The 19,968-nt window shown below is 60.4% G+C and overlaps 2 protein-coding genes across 2 annotated transcripts; both read right to left on the bottom strand.

Annotated features, from left to right (window-relative positions):
* Positions 1–705: 705 nt before the first annotated feature.
* On the bottom strand, positions 706–9,599 carry LOC123351810 (probable ATP-dependent RNA helicase DDX56). Its single transcript, XM_044991465.1, has 14 exons — positions 9,495–9,599; positions 8,518–8,679; positions 7,869–8,029; positions 6,426–6,596; positions 5,949–6,039; positions 5,466–5,710; positions 4,868–4,987; positions 4,272–4,385; positions 3,558–3,652; positions 3,204–3,277; positions 2,725–2,814; positions 2,202–2,307; positions 1,607–1,707; positions 706–1,102 (listed from the first exon to the last, which is right to left on the bottom strand). The coding sequence occupies exons 1-14, from the start codon at positions 9,546–9,548 to the stop codon at positions 1,016–1,018; spliced, it is 1,671 nt and encodes a 556-aa protein (XP_044847400.1). The 5' UTR covers positions 9,549–9,599; the 3' UTR covers positions 706–1,015.
* Positions 9,600–12,709: 3,110 nt separating this feature from the next.
* LOC123375276 (transmembrane emp24 domain-containing protein 4-like) lies at positions 12,710–16,581 on the bottom strand. Its single transcript, XM_045026005.1, has 5 exons — positions 16,337–16,581; positions 15,834–15,934; positions 15,409–15,534; positions 14,818–14,964; positions 12,710–14,096 (listed from the first exon to the last, which is right to left on the bottom strand). Exons 1-5 carry the CDS (start codon positions 16,539–16,541, stop codon positions 13,947–13,949), a joined length of 729 nt encoding a protein of 242 aa, XP_044881940.1. The 5' UTR covers positions 16,542–16,581; the 3' UTR covers positions 12,710–13,946.
* Between the last annotated feature and the right edge of the window lie 3,387 nt (positions 16,582–19,968).

Raw genomic sequence — 19,968 nt, 5'->3', positions numbered from 1 at the left:
GAGAAGAGAACTTGCTTTAAAAGGTGTGGGGGGGGGCAATCTCTGGGGCCACACAGAAACACAATCCTTGGCTGTACTAAACGTGGAATCCTCCCTATGGCTCACGGCTGCCTCCTGATGGAGGCTGCCACAAGCAGCCAAGGACCTGAGAGCCCCGAGCCCAGGGGCCGAGTGTTGGCTCCTTTGCCACCCCCCCGACACCAGGGCATGAAACCCGAGGCCACCATGCAAAGTGGGTTTGCCAAAGCCCCCAATGACATGTGCTGCTGGACACTGTCACAGTAGTGTCCCCTGGAGGGGCCAGCATGTGCCCGGGGTTTGAACTGAGCCAGGCTCCAGGCATGTCCCCCCGGTGAGAGTCCAAGTGAGCCGGCTGGAGAGCCTCGCACCGTAACCGGGAGCCAGACACAGTTCCACCCCCTATGGCAGCCCGTGGGATGAGCACTGGCACTCACAGCTAGGTAGAGGGGCCAGCACTGCACCAGGCCTGGCTAGACACCCCCCACAACTTTCACATCCAGCCCCCACCCCTCCAGCCCAGCGTCCTAGCCAGAGCAGGCCGGGGGTGAGAGGACAGAGCAGTTCCCCCTCCTCCAGGCTGCTCAGAGCAAACCCCAGCTGTGCCCTGGCCGGGAGCAGCCCCAGCTGTGCCATGGGAGCAGGGGGCAGCCGAGCCCCAGGAGAGAGACCCAGCCGTGTGGAGCCAGCACTGAGCTTTATTGGGGTCAGCTGCCGTCTACAACCCTTTGGCCCCAGCCCCTCCTCCCCACAGCCACACTCAGGCTCCCGAGGCCTGGCACTGGGGCGTGGCTGACGCCAGCAGCAGGAGATTCCCACACCCAGCCACAGATGCCCCATAAGACCCCTGCTCAGAGAGCAGAGCCAGGCAGGGGCAGTGGGGCGCAGGGGGCAGCGTTTGTCTCCTCTTGGCCGAGCGGGGGAATCGGCCCCAGCCACACGGGACATTGTCCATTCTGAGTCCAGCCAGGTGCTGTCGCTGACGGGGGCCCACGGCTCAGGACGTCTTCCCCTTGCCAGCTGGGCGCCGGGGTCTCCTCCCCATGTACTGGAAGCTCCGCAGAGGATTGCGCCCCCCCCGGGCCTAGGAGAGAAGCAGCAGGGGTTAGGGGCAGCAGCTGGGAGTCGGGGGGGGGGGGGCTCCACCTCCCTCCCCCCGCCAGCTGCCTCCCCTGCATTGGGGCCCCATTCCCAGGCAATGGAGTGGGCTGGCTCCCCAGTGACCCCTGCTGGCCAGATGCGGCTCTGCCTCCCTGGATCAAGAAGAACGTGGGCTGTTGTGACCCACTGGCTCCCAGAATCTCCTGCTGTCTTGGGTCCCTCCGAATACTCCCCCACCCCCTACAATGTGCGTCTGACCCCCGACCCCCACCCCACCCAGCACATGGTGGTGCCAGCTACCGAGTCCCTAGGATAAGGCTCCCTGGGGCTGAGTGGGCACCATCACAGCCCCTCCCCTTCCTGGGCCCTCTGCCTTGGCCTCAGCTGCATGCTGGGGACTGGAGAATTTGTGGAGAACCCCCCCTCCAGCCATCACCCCCACTCCAGCCATCAGTGCTCTGGGGAGGAGCCCAGCCCAGACACCCACCTGGAAGCCCCCCCTGGGGCGGCTGCTGCTGGGGGCCAAGTGTTTCCGTCGCTTGCGCTTGTTGAGCAGGGGCTGGGCAATGGCACGCAGGGTGGGGGGCACTGCCGAGGGAGAAGACAGGTCAGGAGCTGCGGCTGGGCCCTGAACTTGGGACTCCCTGCCCCACCCAGCGAGGCCAGGACAGAGCTGGGGGAACCCTACACCCTGGATATCCCTGCTGCAGGGCCAGGGCTCCCCAAATCCTGCCCCAAACTGACAGGAGACTGTGCCCTGGGGCTAACAGCCCCTGCGCCCCACCCCAGATGGGCTGCGACTCGGTGACTGGTCCCTGTATAACCAGCTCCCATGCCCCACCCCAGAGGAGCCGGGTCTCAATGCCGAGCAAGAGGTCACTGTATAACCAGCCCCCGCACCCTGCCCCACAGGAGCACATCTCAGCGCTGGACAAGGGGGCCCTATAAAGGGTCTGGAGGACCTTTGGGATCATGCTGGGTGAAAGGCGCTAGAGAGGCAACAAGGGACCCCAGAAGTGCCCCTGTCCCCCTCCCCCCCCAGCTGGAAACCTGCGAGCCCAGCCCTGGCGGGTGGCACTGACCCAGGTACTCAGGCACGTTGCGCAGGTGCGGTTTGACGATGGCCGGGTGCAGGGGCCGGTCGTGGCGCAGCAGCCGTAGGTCGTGGGGATTGTCCTCGAAGTACGTCTGGGGGGAGGGAGAGGGTTGAGCCCAGACCCAGCTGCAGAGAGACAGGGCCTCTCTGAACTGCCCTCCCCAACCTCAACCAGCCTGCCTTGTGGTTCAGTGCCCCCTGCCCAGAGCCCATCACGGGAGTCAGTGCCCCCCCCCCCAGGGTTCCATGCCCCCCTGCAGCTCACCCCACCCCTGGAGTTCCATGCACCCAGCCCCCGCAACCCCCAATGCCTGCTCCCTTCAGCAGGAGTCAGGCTCTGGCGCCCACCCCCCAGGCCAGAGACAAGGCCATGCCTAGGCACGCCCCACTGCAGCCAGCTCGTCTGTGCACACTGGGGAGCCAATCCCCCAGGGCAGTACGGTTCACTCCCTGCAGACGGAGGGGCCGCACTCGGCTTCGTTCCCAGCCCCCTCACTGCTGCCCCCCACCTTCAGCTTCTCCGAGTTGAGTAGCTCCTCCTTGATCTCTCGCAGCCGCGCCTCCTTGATGGCCTGCTTGGTGACGGAGCGCATGGCATCCTGGGGGGCAGCGGGGGGGGGGGGGGAGGGGGAAGAGGGGGGAGGTCAGAGCCCCCAGCACAGACAGGGCCAGAACCTGGCCCCCCAGGCTCCAGCACGTCCCTCCCCCACAGCTCCAGCCCTCTGGTGGGACTTCAACCCAATAGGCCCTGGTAACTCCCCCAAACCCCCAGGGCCTGGCACCTGCTCCAAGCCCCCCAGCTCTGGCCAAGCTGCCTTGGGCCCCACTGTCCCTTCCCTGGCGCTGTATGGGGAGGGTCCCCCAGATGTGGGGGACCCAGGGGGAGGGAAGGGGTGTTTACCACCCAGCCCCTGGCTACTTGGCAGGCTGGGCGCTGTTTTGGGTTGGTGGCTCTGCCCGTGCCCATCTCCCGCCCCCCTCCACTGACCCGGCATCTGTAGCGGAGCCCCTCGACTTCCTCCATCCGGAACTGGTAGGGGCGCAGCACAGGCTCGGTGCTCTCTGTGAGGACAGAAGGGGCCTGTCAGGGCCAGGGACCTGGGCACCATGGCCCAGGAGGGGACCCACAGCCCCCCACATCCTGAGGAGTGGGAGCGGGGCTGGGGCACGACACAACCTGTGTGGGAGATGCACAGAAACCCCCCCTCCCACCCAGCCCCCACAAGACTGGCTGTGCCCTTCCCCAAGAATGGCTCAAACCCTTTCCCAGCCAGGCAACCAATCGAGCTGCGTGCCCAGATCTCCCCACCCCCATAGGACCCCAGCCCCAGCACTCACTGACCTCCTGCGAGAGCTTCCTCAATCTCGGCCAGCAGGGGGCACTCTGGGTGTGTCACGAAAGTCAGGGCTGTGCCGGGGTTGTCAGCACGGGCCGTCCTGCAGGGGGCAGAGGGGAGAGATTGAGGGGTTCTCCTGCCATGCCTGGGACCCAGCAGCTTCCGCCTGCCCTGCTGCGCAGAGGGGCCCTACCGCCCTGCCCCCCAGACCCATGGGTGGGCAATCAGCCCCAGGGGCTGGGACCCGGCCGAGGAAGGTACCGAGGCCAGGCCATGGCTGTGCCCTCCCCATAGCACTGTCCCGGATTGGGTCTGATTAGCCGGGTGTCCTGATCTCGCCGATAGGATGGGGCAGGGCCTTGGTCCCAGGGGACAGCCCCACGGACTTCAAGAGGCCTCAGCGCTGGTTCCCAGCTCCATGGGCTCCCCGATGTCCCCCTAGCCCCACCTGGCCTGAGAGCCTAGAGACAGAACCCCCTGACTTGGGGGCTGCTGCTGGCACGGCCCCAGCGAGCTCAGTGCCAGCCAGGTGCCCTACACACGCGGGCACTGCAGGGAGAGCCAGAGGAGCCCAGCCTGGTGCCTCTGGCTGGAGGTCCAGCCATGGGGCAGTGCCCCTTGGAGACACCCTTGGGCTCCACAGCCAGCCAGCTGGGTGCTACCAGCCCATATGGACCAGAGCAGAACCTCCCACCCCTCCCCGCAGCCCGAGCCCCTACCTGCCGGCCCGGTGGATGTAGGACTCGACCGAGGGGGGCGGGTCAAAGTTGATGATGGTGGCGACATTCTGGAAGTCGATGCCCCGCGCCACGCCGTACTCTGGGTCCTTGCCCCTGCAAAGGAAGGGGAAGGGGCACCTCAGGGCACAGCCAAACCCACCAGCCCAAGCCCCAGCCAGCCCAACCAGAGACCCAGGAGAACAGCCAGCACTGCCAGTGCAGGACAGCTCCCTAGAGCTCTTCCTCCAGGGCAGGGCTGGGATCGCAGGGAGAGCTGGGGGTGAGGGCTGGGACTGGGAGCGAAGAGCCTCGGCAGAGCTGGGGGTGAGGGCTGGGGCTGGGAGCGACGGGCCCCAGCAGAGCTGGGGGGCTGGCTGGGGCTGGGGGCGAGAGGCCCCGGCAGATCCGGGGGGTGGGGCTGAGGGGCCCCGGCAGAGCTGAGGGGCGGTGCTCAGAATAAGGCAGGGGCAGTATGGAGAAGTCAGGTGCCCCCTGCTGGTGACAGAGGCTGGCACTGCCGGGCCTGGCTACCGCGGACACAGACCAAGTGCCTGGTCTCTGTTGCCAGCGCCGGCCAGCCCGGGGGTGGTCCTTACTTCTCTGTCTTGGCGCCCTTCCTCCACTTGGTCCGCACCGCAGGCTCTGCCAGCGCCTGCTCGTCGGTGGCGACAATGTAGTCGTAGAAGCCTCGGTTGAACTGGCTGATGATGTGGCACCTGGAGTCCAAGCAGAGGCGCCGGTGAGAGCCGCAGGGACCCGCCCTGGAGGGCGACAGGCACTGCCCTCCCTCCTTGGGGGCTCGCCCAGCGCTATTGGGGTCCCCGTGGGTCCAGCGGCAGCTCGGGGCTGGCGAGCGCTAACCCTCAGTCAGGGCCTGTCCGCACGGCAGTGCTAGGGCCGGGCACTGCACAGTGTGTGTGGATCCACTGGGGATGAGGGAGGGCAGAGTGCCTGTCCCCTCCACACGGACTGCAGGGACCACCCCACAATGGGCCACCCCTCCCCACTCCCCGGGGTCGTTCCCAACCCCCCAGGGCTCTTCCCCCCATGGATTGCATGGACACCCCCGCCCCCAAGATCGCTCCTGACCCAATGAGTCACCCCTCCCCACCCCCAGGACACCCCCCCCACCCCGATCTCTCCTGCCCTAATGGGTCACCCCTCCCCACCCCCAGGGCTCGTTCCCCCGCTCACCGGGACTGCACGGGCAGCTCGGAGTTGAGCACGCAGGCTGGGATGCTGAACTGCTCCAGGAAGAGCTTGAGGCGGTAGCCGCGCTCCACGGTGTTGACGAAGAGGATGGCCTTGCCCGGCACCAGCCCCAGCTTGAGCAGCGCGTAAAGCAGCAGGAACTTGTCCTCCTCGCCCGCGCAGCGGATCTGGTACTGGCACAGCTGGGCTGCCTCCGGCAGCTGGGACTCCCGCAGCTTCAGGGTCACCTGCGGGCGGGGCGGGGCTTAGTGCTCAGCCCAAACCCCGCCCCTTGGGGAGGGGGCCCAGCCCCCATGCAGCAGTGGGGCTGGGAGATCTCATTCCCCTCTCCAATCCCAGGGACCCCCAGGATAACAGGCCAGGATGGTTCAGTGAGGAGCCTGCCCCAAGGCCACAGAGCAGAGCTGCCCAGAGCCATGGGGGAAGACGCCGAACCCGCCGAGCTGCCCCCAGGTTCCCCCTTACCGGGTTGTGCAGCACCAGCTCCTTCAGCGCCTGCACCTCCTCGCTGAAGGTGGCCGACATCAGGAAGCTCTGGTAGATCTTGGGGAAGTGGCTGCCAAGGAACCAGAGACCAGCTCAGAGCCTCCCCCCGGCCCCGGAGCGACATCCCCCACGGGTTCCAGGAGGGGCCGGCCACCCTGCTGCCGAGGGCTCTGTCCACAGCCCACACAAGAGGGGTATGATCCTGCCCACAACAGCAGTCGCTGTCTCCCAGCTTTGAGCCCTAGCCAGGACAGGGGAGCCCTGGCTGGGCCTTATAGGCAGTATGGACTCTCGGGCAACAGACAGCAAAGCAAATCTTCCCTCCCCATAGCCCCCTCCCCAATCAACCCCACTCATTGGGTCCCCGCCACCAGATCACACCCAGGGACCCCCCACCCTCCCAGATCACACCCGCTCCCCAGGGCCCCCTTGCTCAGGCCAGCCCCAGCAGCTCACCACAGCAGGTTCTTCAGATCCTCCTCGAAGCCAAAGGAGAAGAGTAGGTCGGCCTCGTCCAGGACCAGCACCTCCAGGGAGTGGCGCAGGCTCAGGCTGTGGCCCTGCAGGTGAGCCAGGACCCGTGATGGCGTCCCCACCACCACATCCGGCTTCTCCATCAGGATGGGCCTGCCAGGGGCACAGAGCAGCGTGAGGGGCTGGGCCACACGGGGCCGGGGGAGGGTGTCACCACCAGGCCAGGTACACAGCGATCGCCAGCGCCTCCTACGCGGTGCGGGGGACTGGAACTACCCATGGCTGCACAGCAAGTCAGGGACAGCCAGGAAAAGATCCTGCTCCTTGTCCCCTACCCCAAACACTAGATCTTGCTGCCTGCCTGCAAGGTTCTAATACAGCAGCATTCCCCAGAGTGCAGCCAAGAGCCAGCCAGGGCACACACGCTCTCCTCCGGGCCGGGCACCCCACGTGCACACACCCTCCCCCGCACACACACCCTCCCCCGGGCTGTGCCCCCGAGTGCACACGCCCCACCCCCACCCCCCTAGCTCTTACGGTTGGAAAGAAAACCTTGTAGACCAGGATTCCAGTGCAATTGGGACAGCAGCTGCCTGGGTTTGCAGGGAGCCAGACCGGTCCCGCTCCTTTCTTCAAGAACAACACAGCTCTCAGGGCCTGGCTGCTCCCCACAGCTGGCCAGAGAGCAGGAGGGGCCGGAGCAGAAGCGACCCCAGGCACTGGCAGCCTCTACCAGTGTGGGAGGGGGGGCATGGGGTAATGATCCTCACTGAGCAGAGAGGCTGTGCCCCCAGCCCTGCCCCGAGTGGAGCTAGTCTATAGCCTGGGCTGGCCTGGCCAGGTCCATGCTGGTCCTGGTAGTCAGCCTAGCTTGGATCACAGCCGGGCTTAGCTAGTCACCGCACTGCAGAGCCCCTACCCCCAACCAGGGAGGTGTCCCCGAAACTCCTTCATGGGGACTTCGTGAGCCTGCAGAGCTCCCAGGGCTCCTGCCTGGGAGGGAAGGGAAGGGCAGCGCCCTCATAAGGGCAGGAAAGGCCGATCCACGTGGAGAGCTTCAGCCGGAGAGCAGCTGCCCCCACCAGGCACCCTGCCTGACACATTGCCACTGGCTCACGGGGGCTCTCTGGTCTCTCCAGGGCAGTAGAGCCCTTGGGGTTGGGAGAGGCCAATAGCTCCCCGTCATGTATCCCCAGGCATGCTCCAAGCCAGCTGGCCCTTTGGCTCCATGGTGCACCAGGGTGCATCGGGTCCCGCAAGCCGCTGGCACTCAGAGCACAGGCTGCTCCCAGGGAGCAGGCAGCTTTGATCACTGACTATGAGTGGGCACCAGGCCCCCTAAGTCCCTATCTTCCCCCTCTCCAGTCCCCAGCCCACTCCCCCTCCTGTCTGCCCCAGCCCGCCCCTTCTCCCGGGAGCTCTCACCTCTGTGCAGACATGTCCACCTGCCCGGAGACATCGGCGACACGGACATCGCGGGAGCAGTACGCCGTCAGCTGCCGGATCATCTGCAGCACCTGCTGGCCCAGCTCCTTGGTGGGCACCAGGACCAGCCCACGCACAGCCTGCTCCATCACCAAGGGGGACTGGAGGATAAGGGTCAAGGTCAGACACCAGCTGGGCACCCAGGGCCTGCCATGCACTCAGTGGGATGTCCCGGGGTATCTCGCTGGAGAGGATACAATGCCTGTGCCCCAGGGATGGACACTGCCTTGAGCCGGGCACTGCCCCCATTCCAGGGCAGCCCCCCCCCCAGGAGCTACCATCTCCTGTTACACAGCAATGGCCTTGGGGCTCAAGAGGGCACCAAGCTGCTGGAGAGCCAGGTTCTGATCCAATGCACCAGGGTCCCCAGGCTGTCCGCAGCAGAGACAGTCCCCATCCTCCACCCAGGGCACCTTGGCATGAGCAGCAAAAGGGGCCCATGCGGGCTGAGAGGCAGAAGGACCCCAGCTGCTCTGCCCAAGACAGTGGGGCCCTAACAGGATCAGGCCTAGACCCAGTGCAGTGAAGGGCTCCCCCACAAAGGGGGCCCTGCCCGAGCCATTAGTTGTGCCCCTGGGTGGAGACGTACCATCTTCACTTGGAGCAAGTGCTGGATGAGGGGGATGGCATAGGCGGCCGTCTTCCCAGAGCCAGTCCTAGCCCGGGCCAGCAGGTCCTTGCCCTCCAGGGCCAGCGGAATGGCCTTCTCCTGGATCAGTGTGGGCTTGGCCCAGCCCAGCTCAGCGATGGCCTGCGGGGAGGGATGGAGAGAGCCTGGTAGGAACCCCAGAGAGCAGCCAAAGTGTCTGGGGCACAAGTGGGGGGGGGGGTGCTGCAGGGCCCTTCCTGCCCCTTGGTCGGCTGAGACTAGAGCGCTCAGTGCCCTGGGCTCTTCCCACGGGGGGTGGGGGGGAGGGCACACAAGTAGCCAGGCTCTATGCCCAAGTCTTGAGGTCCCCACCACAGCCAGCAGCTGGCAGCCGAGATCACACGGAGCTTTGCCAAGGGGATGAATTTCACCCCGGCCCCATCACCCCATGCCACAGAGCGGAGGACATGCCCCTCAGCTCCACACACCTGGGTGGCAGGGCCAGGAACACAACCCCAGCACCCTGACAGCCAGGCCAGGGCTCTAGCCACTAGGCCATGCTCCTCCCAGCTGTGCCAAGAGGAGCGGGGGGGTCACATCATCACCCCCCCACACACACACACCCCCAGGGCAGCAGCTGGGCATTGCCAGGGGACCCAGGCACCGAGGGGGATGTGATTGGTGGGACGCGCCTGGTCCCTCGCTGAGACACCCCCCACGGACACAGGGAGGGCGGGGCGGGGGTCTCCTGTGGCCTCTGCAGGGAGAAGGGCCTCCCGGCCTCCCACCCTGCCCTGGGGGCGGCACTGGCTGGATCCCATGGTCCGCTCCTGGCTCTGCGAGGGGCTAGGGACTGGGGGGGGGGGCAGGACTCCTGGGTTCCCTCCCCAGCCCAGGGGCGTCGGGGGAATCTAGTGGTTAGAGCTGGGTGGGGGGAGCCAGGGCCCCTGGTTCCCGCCCGGCCCGCGGGCCGGTACCTGCAGCAGCCGCCCGTCCAGCCCCATGTGCGCGAAGCTCGGCTCCGGCTCCATCTCCAGCCTGCGCTGCCCGCCCCCGGCTCAGGGCGCATGCGCCACTTGCAGCGCGGAAGCACCATAAAGGCGCAACCACGCGACTAGAGCGTCCCCCCCCCCCCATTCCGTCTGCTGCCCCCTGGCCAGGAGGAGAGTCCTGCACCCCGCGGGGGGGAGCCCCACCCCCACAGCCCGCCAGCCCCTGCCTGGGGCGGGAGGGGCAGGAGCAGAGCCCATTGGCGCCCCCTCCTCTGACCCCTGGCCCCCACTCCCCTCCCAGAGCCAAGGACAGAACCCAGGAGTCCTGGCTCCCAGCCCCTCCCCTGCTCTAACCACTAGACTCCCCTCCCCGAGCTGGGATAGTGGGGCTTGGCCCTGCTTGGCCTCAGTCCCCAGAGCAGGGCTCAGGAGACAAAAGGGCCATTAATGACCCTTTGGCTAGGGTGACCAGACAGCAAATGTGAAAATTCGGGACGGGGGGGGGGGGTAATAGGAGCCTATATAAGAAAAAGACCCAAAAATCGGGACTGTCCCTATAAAATCAGGACATCTGGTCACCCTACCTTTGGCTCAGGTTTGAGATCCAGCAGTGCCAGGCTCCACTCACCCACCTAGCTAGCCGGGGCGGCATCAAAGGCATTGCTACAAGCCAGGGGCCGCGCAGGGAGAAACCACAGGATGATGGCTGGTTCCAACGCCTGGCTCCACCCCAGCCGCTCCCTGGGGCCGGTTCCGATGCCCAGCTCCACCCAGCTGCTCCCCGGTTCCAGTTCTGACCCAGCAGTCCCCCCACCTCCAGGCCAGTTCCAATACCCAGCTGTAGGACAGCCACTCTTCACTCCAGTGTTGCCAACTCTCAGCAGTCTAAAGCACCTGCTCCTGGAGTCAGATGATTGTGTAAGTTTCTACCAGTCATGTTGGTAGAGAAAAGCTGGGAAATGCCTTGCCTAACAGCTCAGAGACATGAAGGCAAAGAAAAAGAACCAACTTAGAGCATTTTGGTTAAGCTTGGGCCAGATTCGTGGTGTTTAGGCACCATGGGCTGACTCCACATGGAACCAGGCCATTTTACAACTACTTTACTTGTATTGTGACAGCACCCAAATGCCATTACAGATCAGGGCCCCCACAATTTTATAGATTTCAAGGCTAGAAGGAACCAATGTGCGCAGCTATGCTGACCCCTGCATAACCCAGGCCCTAAAACTTCCCTGAATTAATTCCTGTTTGAAGTAGAGCAGATCTTGTAGAAACACATCCAGTCTGGACTTAAACACTGCTGGTGATGGAGACTGCACCATGAGCCTTGGGAAATTGTTCTAGTGGTTAATTACCCTCCCTGTTAAAAATGTGCAGCTTATTTCCAGTCTAACTTTGTCTAGCTTCAGCTTCCAGCCATTGCGCTGCAACATCTTTACCCGCTAGATTGACACACACCACTGAATTTGTTCCCCACATAGATGCTTATAGACTATGATCCAATCACCCCTTAGCCTTCTCTTTGTTGAGCTAAACAGACTGAGCTCCTTGAGTCTCTCATTACGAAGCAGGTTTTCTAATCCTTTAATCTTTGTCTTGGCTTTTCTCTGCCCCCGCTCCAATTAATCACTATCCTTCTTGAACTGTGGGCACCAGAACTGGGCACTGGATTCCAGCAGCGCTCACACCAGCACCAAATACAGAGATAAAATAACCTCTGTGCTTGTTTATGCATCCCAGGTTCACATCAGCTCTTTTGGCCCCAGTGTGTCACTGGGAGCTCATGTTCATCTGATGCCTCCAGAAGTCCTTTTCAGTCACTGCTTCCCAGGATGAAGTCTTGTCACGTAAGCATGGCCTGCATTCTTTGTTGCTAGATGTAGAACTTTATATTCACTCATATTAAAATGTGTATTGCTTGCGCCCAGCTTACCAAGCAATCCAGCTGGCTCTGTATCAGTGACCTGTCCTCTTCGTTACTTACCACTCCCCCACCGTTTGGGGCACCTGCAAACTTCATCAGTGATTTTCCAGGCCATTGATAAAAATATGAAACATACCAGGGCCAAGAACTGATCCCTGCAGGATCCCACAGGAAACACCAGAGAGTGATTGCCCCAGGGGGAGGATGTACTCTAGCATGTACCTCATCACGTACCCCTTTTGCTGTTCTTACTGCATGTCAGTTGTGAGCGATTCACTCGGGATCACTGTGGCTGCGATTGTATCTACATTCTGGGGTCGTGTCCATAGGTGAGCACAGGCATCTCCCTTCTCTTCCCACATGCTTTGTGGGCTAGCTGTGGAGCTCAGAACAGCTCCTGTTGTGACCCAAGACCTTCGGAATGGCACTGACAAGGGGCTTACAGGTATATCATGACTGGTCTGTACATGCTGGTTCACCAATGGGTGTCAGGTGAGGTTTCATATGAAAGCCAGGGTCACACTGCTCCTTAGCATCGGCGTGAAACGTACACCTGGATAGCCTGTAACGAGTTACGTACATAGACCGAAAATGTGTTGTCAGAGTCTGCAGCGAAGTACAAGGCACCAGCAGAGGTGTAAAGCAGGTTTTCTGTCAGACAAGAGAGATTTATTCCTCTCGATGGCTGCCCAGCTAAATGCACTCAAATGTTAACAAAGAGATGTGAAGTCAACAGGAATGGAGCATGCAAGCCTGGAGGCAAGGGGGCGGGGGTTATCCTGTCCATAAGCAAAGACAACTAACTTGGGGGGAGCGGGGGAGATTTCTAGAAGGCGGAGAACACCCTCCTACCCGGGAAGTAAACAGACTGTGCGGTTGCATTCATGAAAACTGGCTCAGCCAACCTTGGCTGAAACGCTGCAGAGGGCTTTGGGTGAGATACACTTCTCTAGAGAGGAAGTTAATCTGGTGGGAGGCTCGAGAAAGCAAGTTATGATTGTGTTGTGTGTGTAACCATTTGTTCACTGTCACCTCAATCTCACGTTTTTGATAAACTTCGATTTAGCATGAAAACAAGACCATCTTTACAAAACCTAAATCCATTTTCTTCCCAGCATGTTGGGGTGGGGCTCGGTGCTAGGTACATATGGGCCTCCCCAAAGAATTTACTGGGGTTGTTTTTCTAGGGTCTCCCCTGTTTCACCAGCAGTAGAAACAGCCAGACAGAGTGCTCAGAAACCAGCCCCAGTTCAATAACCATCCCCCAGCACGCGAGTTACCAGAAGAGGTTTTATTTCACTCCAAAATCGTAACAAAGAACATCTGTTATGAATTCTCCCTGCAGCATGGGGGCTGGGCCCAGACAGAACCAACCCAATTCGGTAGTACCATAGGGGAAGGAGAAAACATCAAACTGCATTTCAGATTTACTGCATCTTAATTATACCAGGGCAGCCCCATACCCATCTGCCTTCACCACCATAAATACCAAAAGGGAGGGGAGTGTCCACTGACACTGGCCGTTTCCCCCTGCCACGCAACAAAGCTGGGAAGAAACTCCAGAGGAAAGCATCCACTGCAATGTACTTCACCCCCTGAGTAGACCCAGCGCCAACCCAGCTGAGGGAGGGTGCAAGAAGCCTGGGATCTCAGACGAAACTGAACAGGTCACGTGCCGGGGGTGAGACAGGCCGATACAGCTTGGCATGGGGCCTGCCCTAGAAGGCTAAATTCAGCTCTCCCTTCCTGCGCGCTCCTGGCCACAGTCAGAGCATCTCTAGTCTCTTATGGGGGACTGGAGCAGATGACCTGGGAAAGAGGAAGTGGAGTCTGGCCTCCCCTGCAGGTAAGGGGCAGGGCGCCAGGGGAAAGAAGAGGCCATGCCACTGTCCTGGGCTGCAGTTATCAAAATAGATTCTGGTATAAAATAGCGGCTGCCCCTCACCTCTCCTCGCACCCAAGGGCTGAAATACATACGCCAGGTGCGAACCCGCCGACCAAATGCACCAGACGCACTCCACTCCCTAATGCCTCAGCTATCAACCACAGGCGGGATGAACCAGAGCGAAACAGGTGCCAGTAGGGTAAAGGACAGGGCATCAGGGCCCTAGCAACTGGAGGGAGAGCAGCACGGATGGCACCCCTGTGCGAGGACAGAGCGACCTCTGCCCAGGCTGGCACTCCCCTGATGCCCTGCCAGTAGAAAGGCAGATCAGTGCCAAGCCCCCAGGAGGAGCTGCTAGCCCCTGCTGGCAAAGACAGCCAGGATCTGGCCTCCTGCTGCCAACACAGCAAGATGCCTGGTGGCCAGGCTGGCTAATCATGGCCCCCAAGGGGCTTGGGAGCATGGTGCTGCGACAGCCAGCAGGTACCGATGCTTCCCAGCTCCAGTGCAATTCAGTGCCTACCTATGCCCAGAGGGGGAGGGCCAGCGAAGGGCATGCCAGCGTGGGGGGGGGGCAGGGGGAGTGGAGGGAGGAGGGCGCTGCAGTGGCAATTGGGGAGGCCGGGGATTAAACCAGTTTCTTGGCCTCGAAGAAGCTCTTGAGGTGTCTCATCTGCCAGATGCCGGTGAGGATGAGGATGATGGTCTGGGCAATGGACCACCACAGCACCCGCTGGTTGGTGCTCTCGCTGGTCATGCGGAACCGCTCCTCCCGGTACTGTGGGGGGAGCACATGGGAAGAGGAGTCAGAATGGGTGGGGAACCCTCCCCAATCCCTGCCCCCCAGGCGCAACGCCACCCCCCCTCGGTAGGCCCCTCTCCATCTCGCCCCAAGGGGATCACTGCCCATGCTACCGTGCAGCCAGCATATGGCGCCCTCTTCATGTGCACAAGCAGGCACCCCCACACTTACTGCCCCCACCAATGGCTTCCAAACCGGGCAGGTCTCCCACATGCACACTTACATCCCTTGCCAACAGCTTCCAGATTAGGCAGGCACCAACCCACTCAGTCCCCAATGGTCCCAGGTGTGACACAGACCAGGATCAGGTGAAGCAGAGGGGGTGGGCACTGCCATCCTATGCCCAGCTGCCTCATGTCACCCTCACTCCTCATGAATCCCACCTCACCCAGCCACAAGCCGAAGCACATCTCGCACGGGCCCCTTTGTCAGAACATGAGGCCAAGTGTGTGTTTTCAGCCTGTACGGCCCCCTAATGAGCCCTCTCTGCCATGGCCACTGGGCTGGCTTTCCTGCCACGGTTCCCTGTCCCAGCCCTATGCAGATTCCAAGAACGCCAACCAGCACTGTGTGAGCAGATGTTACAACCCTGAACTCTCTGGGGCGAGTTGTGTGTGTGTGGCGGGGGCGGGGGGGTTGGACAGTCACCTCAGTAACCCTCAAGAGCCCCACACCCACATACCCCGGGGCCCCTTACCCTTTGGTAGTTCTGCTCCTTCTGGATCTGCTCCACTTGGTCTAGCAGCTGCCGGGCTCGGAGCTGCAGCTCTGTCAGCTTGTCCTTGGCTGCAATCTCGGGGTAGTTGTTGGTGTGCTCTCCGACCTGGATGTCCAGGTGCACGCGCTGCACATGGCACATGTGGGGTCAGAGGCACAGGGCTTCCAGCAACATGGCACATGCAGTTACAGGTTAAGGCCCCAGGGAATCTGTCCTTCAGCTTCCACACACTCTCTGGTCCCCTCCCTCCAGCATCTGAGAGCACTTTACACATATAAGAGAGACCCACTTCCCCTTCCCACAAGCAGTAGGTATTACCCCTGTGCTACGGCTGGAGAAACTGAGGCACAGAGAAGGCAGGCAATGGCCCATGGTGATCATCCTGGGAGAGAGTGGCAGAGCCAGGACTGGTGCCCAGTCAGGCACGTTAGGCTGACAGCCCTTCCCCATAGCCAACAGGCAGTGTTTCAACTGCTCTCCCTCAAGAAACGGACAACCTGCACCCTGAGCCCTCTGCCTCGCCGGGTTCAGAGGCAGAGCCAGGGCGAAGCACTGATGGGATTCTCTTACCAGCTTGCCGCCTGCGAAGAGCGCCATGCGCGTAGAGTTGGAGTGCAGGCAGATCTGGTGCTCGCCCGGGGTGTGCGAGGTGAAGGTGAAGCGGCCCTCTGAGCCATACTGCCGGGACAGAACCACCTGGAACCACCAGCAACAGAATCGTGAGTGCCGAGCAAGCCCCGCCATCCTACCCCACAGTGCCAGCGTGCTGCTGATGGTACTTTCCTAGGGCAAGGGAAGCCTTGGGCCAGCGAAGCCCGCAGCCCCTGAGATCTGACCCCAAAGGGCAGCAGAGGCCTTACCAAAGGGAGGCACCAGGATCTGGGCAGCAGGAAGGAAGAGGGCACATGAAGGTGCCCCTGTGCAGGATAACTGGGCTCTGCCTGAAGCAGCAGGGCAAGTCCGGGCAGGAGGCGCACAGCCACCCCCAGCGTTACCTTTCCATCAGGGTCCTTCACTTCCACATGCATGCCCAGCCCCGGCGTGGAGGGCAGGAACGACTCTGACTGCTTGTCCCACAGCTGGGTGCGGTAATTCCCTGCATGACAGAGACGGGGATCAGGGCAGGGCCTCCCCTCATACCACCAGCTGGCCCTGCCCCCCGCCCCCTACTCCATTACCCTCCACTGCCCTGTACTACTCCACCCCCGACGTCACTTCCCGCTGCCCCCACTGACCTGTCACCCCAACACCCCCACCCCTGCTGCCCATCACCCCAAACACCCTGCCCCACATCAAACCCAGCCCGCTCGCCCCCATTCCCACGCCACTCCCCTCGTGTCAGCCACCCACCCCCTCCTGTCAGCCCCCCGCACCCTTTACCCCATGTCCGCTTCCTCCTGTCAGCTCCCACCACACCCCTCGTGTCAGCCCCCCTGCGCTGGTTGGTCTCTCCCATCTCCCCCCCCCCCCCGCTCCGGTTGGTCTCGCCCCCCCTCACCGATCACCATGGTCTCGTCTGGGATCTCCTCGATGAAGCAGCGCTTCTCGGTCTCCCCGATGTGAAAGTAGAGCGCATGCGCCCCCCGGCCCGCCAGCTGCGCCAGCAGCACCAAGGCCGCCACTGTCCGCAGCATCCCGGGCAGCCGCTCCGCACCGCCGCCGGCCATGGACAGCCCCGCTCCCTCTCCCGGCCTACCGCGCATGCCTTGCCACGGCTCCCCGGGGATTGAGGACGACGCGCATGCGCGACCACTCGGACGCCTGGCCCTGGAGGAGAACTGCGCACGCGCCATACCTGGGAGACGGGCTCTGAGCATGCGCAGCGTACAACCACCACTCACGCAGCCACACGCCTCAGGTACGGGTGCGCGCTGGGATGCGGAGGGTCCTCCAGCCCCGCCCCTAAACCTGTTGCAGGAGGAGATCGCGCATGCGTAGCATCTGTTAGCGCCTGAGTGTAATGAGCATGCGCTCCGTAGCCACGCTGCTTGGCGGATTGATTCAGTGGCTATAGCCCACTGCTTACAATGGGGAGCTAGAGGTTCGAGGCTGGTGCTATCGGCCAGGACGGCTGGGTCCTGTTTGCAACTGGGACAGGGCTCCTAGGTCCCATCCAGTCTCTGCTATTGCTCTGTAGCCTGCTATCAGAGGGGTGGCTTGTGGGGAGGGCAGAGTTAAGGTGTTTCTATTCTGGAGAGGTGCTTGTTGTTCACTGATTTCCCTGCTGTTTTCATATCCTGCCAGAGTCCAACCAATATTCCTGAGCACTTGGAGCCGAAGGAGAAGGGGGTGGGGGCTCCATTTTGGAAGTTCTTCCCAAAGTTTTCTTGACTCAGGCAAAGCTGCTTGGCTGAGAAACTCTGATTTTGATCTTCCTGGGGAGGGACATTGACCAGGACCAGGGGAGGGTGTGTGGCCCAGTTAAAGTCCACAGGGGCTGGTGCAGACTTTTTGAAGTACACGTGGCCCAGGAGAGGCTCTGCTATAAATTCTGCATGGCCCAAATGCAGATGGGTGGAATTAACACAGGACCAGCCTGGAAGGAACCAGAAGAAAACTAGCTCATAGGAGGCGCAGGGTTGGAACTGTACAGGCAGGAAATTGTCACATGGAGGTTGGGGGATTTCTGGAAAGGAATGGGTTCAATCCAGCATGGGTCCTGCATGGCTAACAGTCCACTAGGATCCCTGAGTGAGCTGGAAGATGTAGTTCATGGGAGGCAGTGGGGTGTCCAGTGCCTGACCTTATAACACTCAAATGAATGTTCAATTCCAGATGACCACAAGGTGCTGTTGTCATAGGTTTTAGATACGTGGACACAAATGTGGCTACATGTCTCAAACACTGGATCTCCCATGTCCTAGGGAGCAAATTAATTCTCCCTGTCAGTGGATGATGAGGCCAAGATGACAGGCACAGTCACACAAATAGCTCATAAAAATCTTACAGAAAATTCCCATCTCTGTCACACAGGGACAAGTCAATCAGGCTTGTTCTGGGTGATGCTGGGACAGGTTAGGCAGTATCAATCCAGCCTCCTTCTCAAAGCAGGACCAATCCCCAGACAGATTTTTGCCCCAGATCCCTAAATGGCCCCCATAAGGATTGGGCTCACAACCCTGGGTTTAGCAGGATAATGCTCAAACCACTGAGCTATCCCTCCCCCCAGCTCCTGTGCTGATGTGGGCTGTATAATCGGGTTGCCATCCTGCCCTTTCTGAATGTATTCCGTAGCATTTCAGGGGTAACATGAGACCCATAAAGCAATCCAAACTCAACACCTCTGTGATAAATGAAAAGGGCGGGGAGCCCCCTTTTATGGACCCAGCCAGCCAGTAGCTATAAAATCCCTTTTAGTAGCTGTTCTCTAATTGCTTTACCTCTAAAGGGTTAAAAAGTCTCACTGCTCTGCATTGGTAAAAGGAAGAGCCAATAGGAAGGCTAGAACTTTTTAAAATTGAAACAAGACTCCCCTTTGGTCTGTCTGTTGTTGTTTTCCCAGGGAGAGGCAGCCAGGGCAGAGCCTTGCTGTAACAAACTTGGGCCAGGTATGAAAAAATCATCAGTATCGTAACTAGAAACTACTCATTTAAACCCCCAAATATGTAAGTAGATCAGGAAATGTCTTGGAAGACGCAGTTAGGTTTATTACCTTTATTTTGTTATGGCGTGTGAATTCCTCTGTGCTAACCCCAGGTGCCTTTGTTTTGCTTGTAACCTTTAAGCTGGACCTCCAGAGAGCTATTCTTGATGCTTAATCCTTGTAGTTGCTCTTTTAAAATCTAGCAATAGCCTGAGTTCCCAGATGTATTTTCTTTTTTTTTTATTAATAACATTTACTTTTTTTTAGAACAGAATTGGATTTTTGTGTCTTAAGAGGTTTGTGCACATGTGGTTTAATTAGCTGGTGGCAACAGCTGATTTCCTTTTTTTTTTCTTTCTCAGCTCTTCCCTGAAAGGGTTTGAGGGGACCCCACAGGAAGGAATTCCCAAGTGCTCCTTCCTGGGCTCTCAAAGGGGTTCTGCACTTGGGTGCTGGCAGCATCTACCAATCCAAGGTCAGAGAAGAGCTGTAACCTTGGGAGTTTAATACAAGGCTGGAGTGGCCAGTATTAATTTTTAGAATCCTTGCGGGCCCCCACTTCCTGCACTTGGAGTGACAGAGTTGGGGATCAACCCTGGTAACCTCGTTCTCTAAACTTGCGGCTGGGATGGGCATCATTTTTAAATGGGGAGGCCGGGAGGGAGGGAGATGAGGTTTCAGGGAAGCAGAAGGTAAATAAGCCACTGTAAGGAATGAGGCACGGATGCAGTTACCAAGCAACATTCCCCTTCAGCAGCGGGCTCAGCTGCACTCACCTGGTACGACTGGCTTCATGGCTTGACTCTGGTGGAGTTTCAGACAGTTCCTGGCTCATGGTGTGTTTGAGTCCCCACCACATCGTTCTCCACCCTTTCTCCTCACTGTTCATGGCAGGGTCTCTGCCTCTGGCTCCTCTGAAGTGTCCCTCGTGGTCTGCGGGGGGGCACAGGGCCAGCATGCAAAAACGGCATGGCTGCAGGGCAGCACCTGAATTCTTGTCCTCCCTCGTGGTGTGCCTGGCGAAGCTCATTTGCTCACACACGGCCCTGCCATGGTCCTGTTGCAGCATCCCCTGTGCAATCTGCACGCAGATGGCGATATTTCTACAGCCTGTCCGGAGCTGTGCTTGCACTGCCTCTTCCCCACAAAGCTGGAGGAGATCCTGCTCTGGGCAGAAGCGTGTCTGCAAACTCTCTGTGTGGGGCGGGGGCTGGCGTGGTCAGATGCACCCCGAAAGGTGAAGTGGTAGGTGGGCTGGGTTTGCTTGCCATGGTGGGCAATCGGGAAAAGGCATTTCAAAGACATGCAAAGAATTTTAATGGGGCCACTTTCCAGGCTCTGTGACTACTGGGCTGTGACAGAGTAGGGTGTAGGGAGTTTTAACCTGGTAATGTTGCATGGGAGTTTTACTAGTTTACTGTATGCATTGATACTAGATAGTGGTGGGATATAAGAGTGTAACTTCATGTGAGGGATGGTACTTGAGCACGTAACCTAAGCCCAGGAGGGGGTTGGGGCCCGGTGACACCTTCTGCCCAGGAAACTGG

This window comes from Mauremys mutica, chromosome 1 (genome assembly GCF_020497125.1).
Source record: "Mauremys mutica isolate MM-2020 ecotype Southern chromosome 1, ASM2049712v1, whole genome shotgun sequence".
Classification (NCBI taxonomy): Eukaryota; Metazoa; Chordata; order Testudines; family Geoemydidae; genus Mauremys; species Mauremys mutica.
This window is presented reverse-complemented; position numbering and strand designations above follow the sequence as displayed.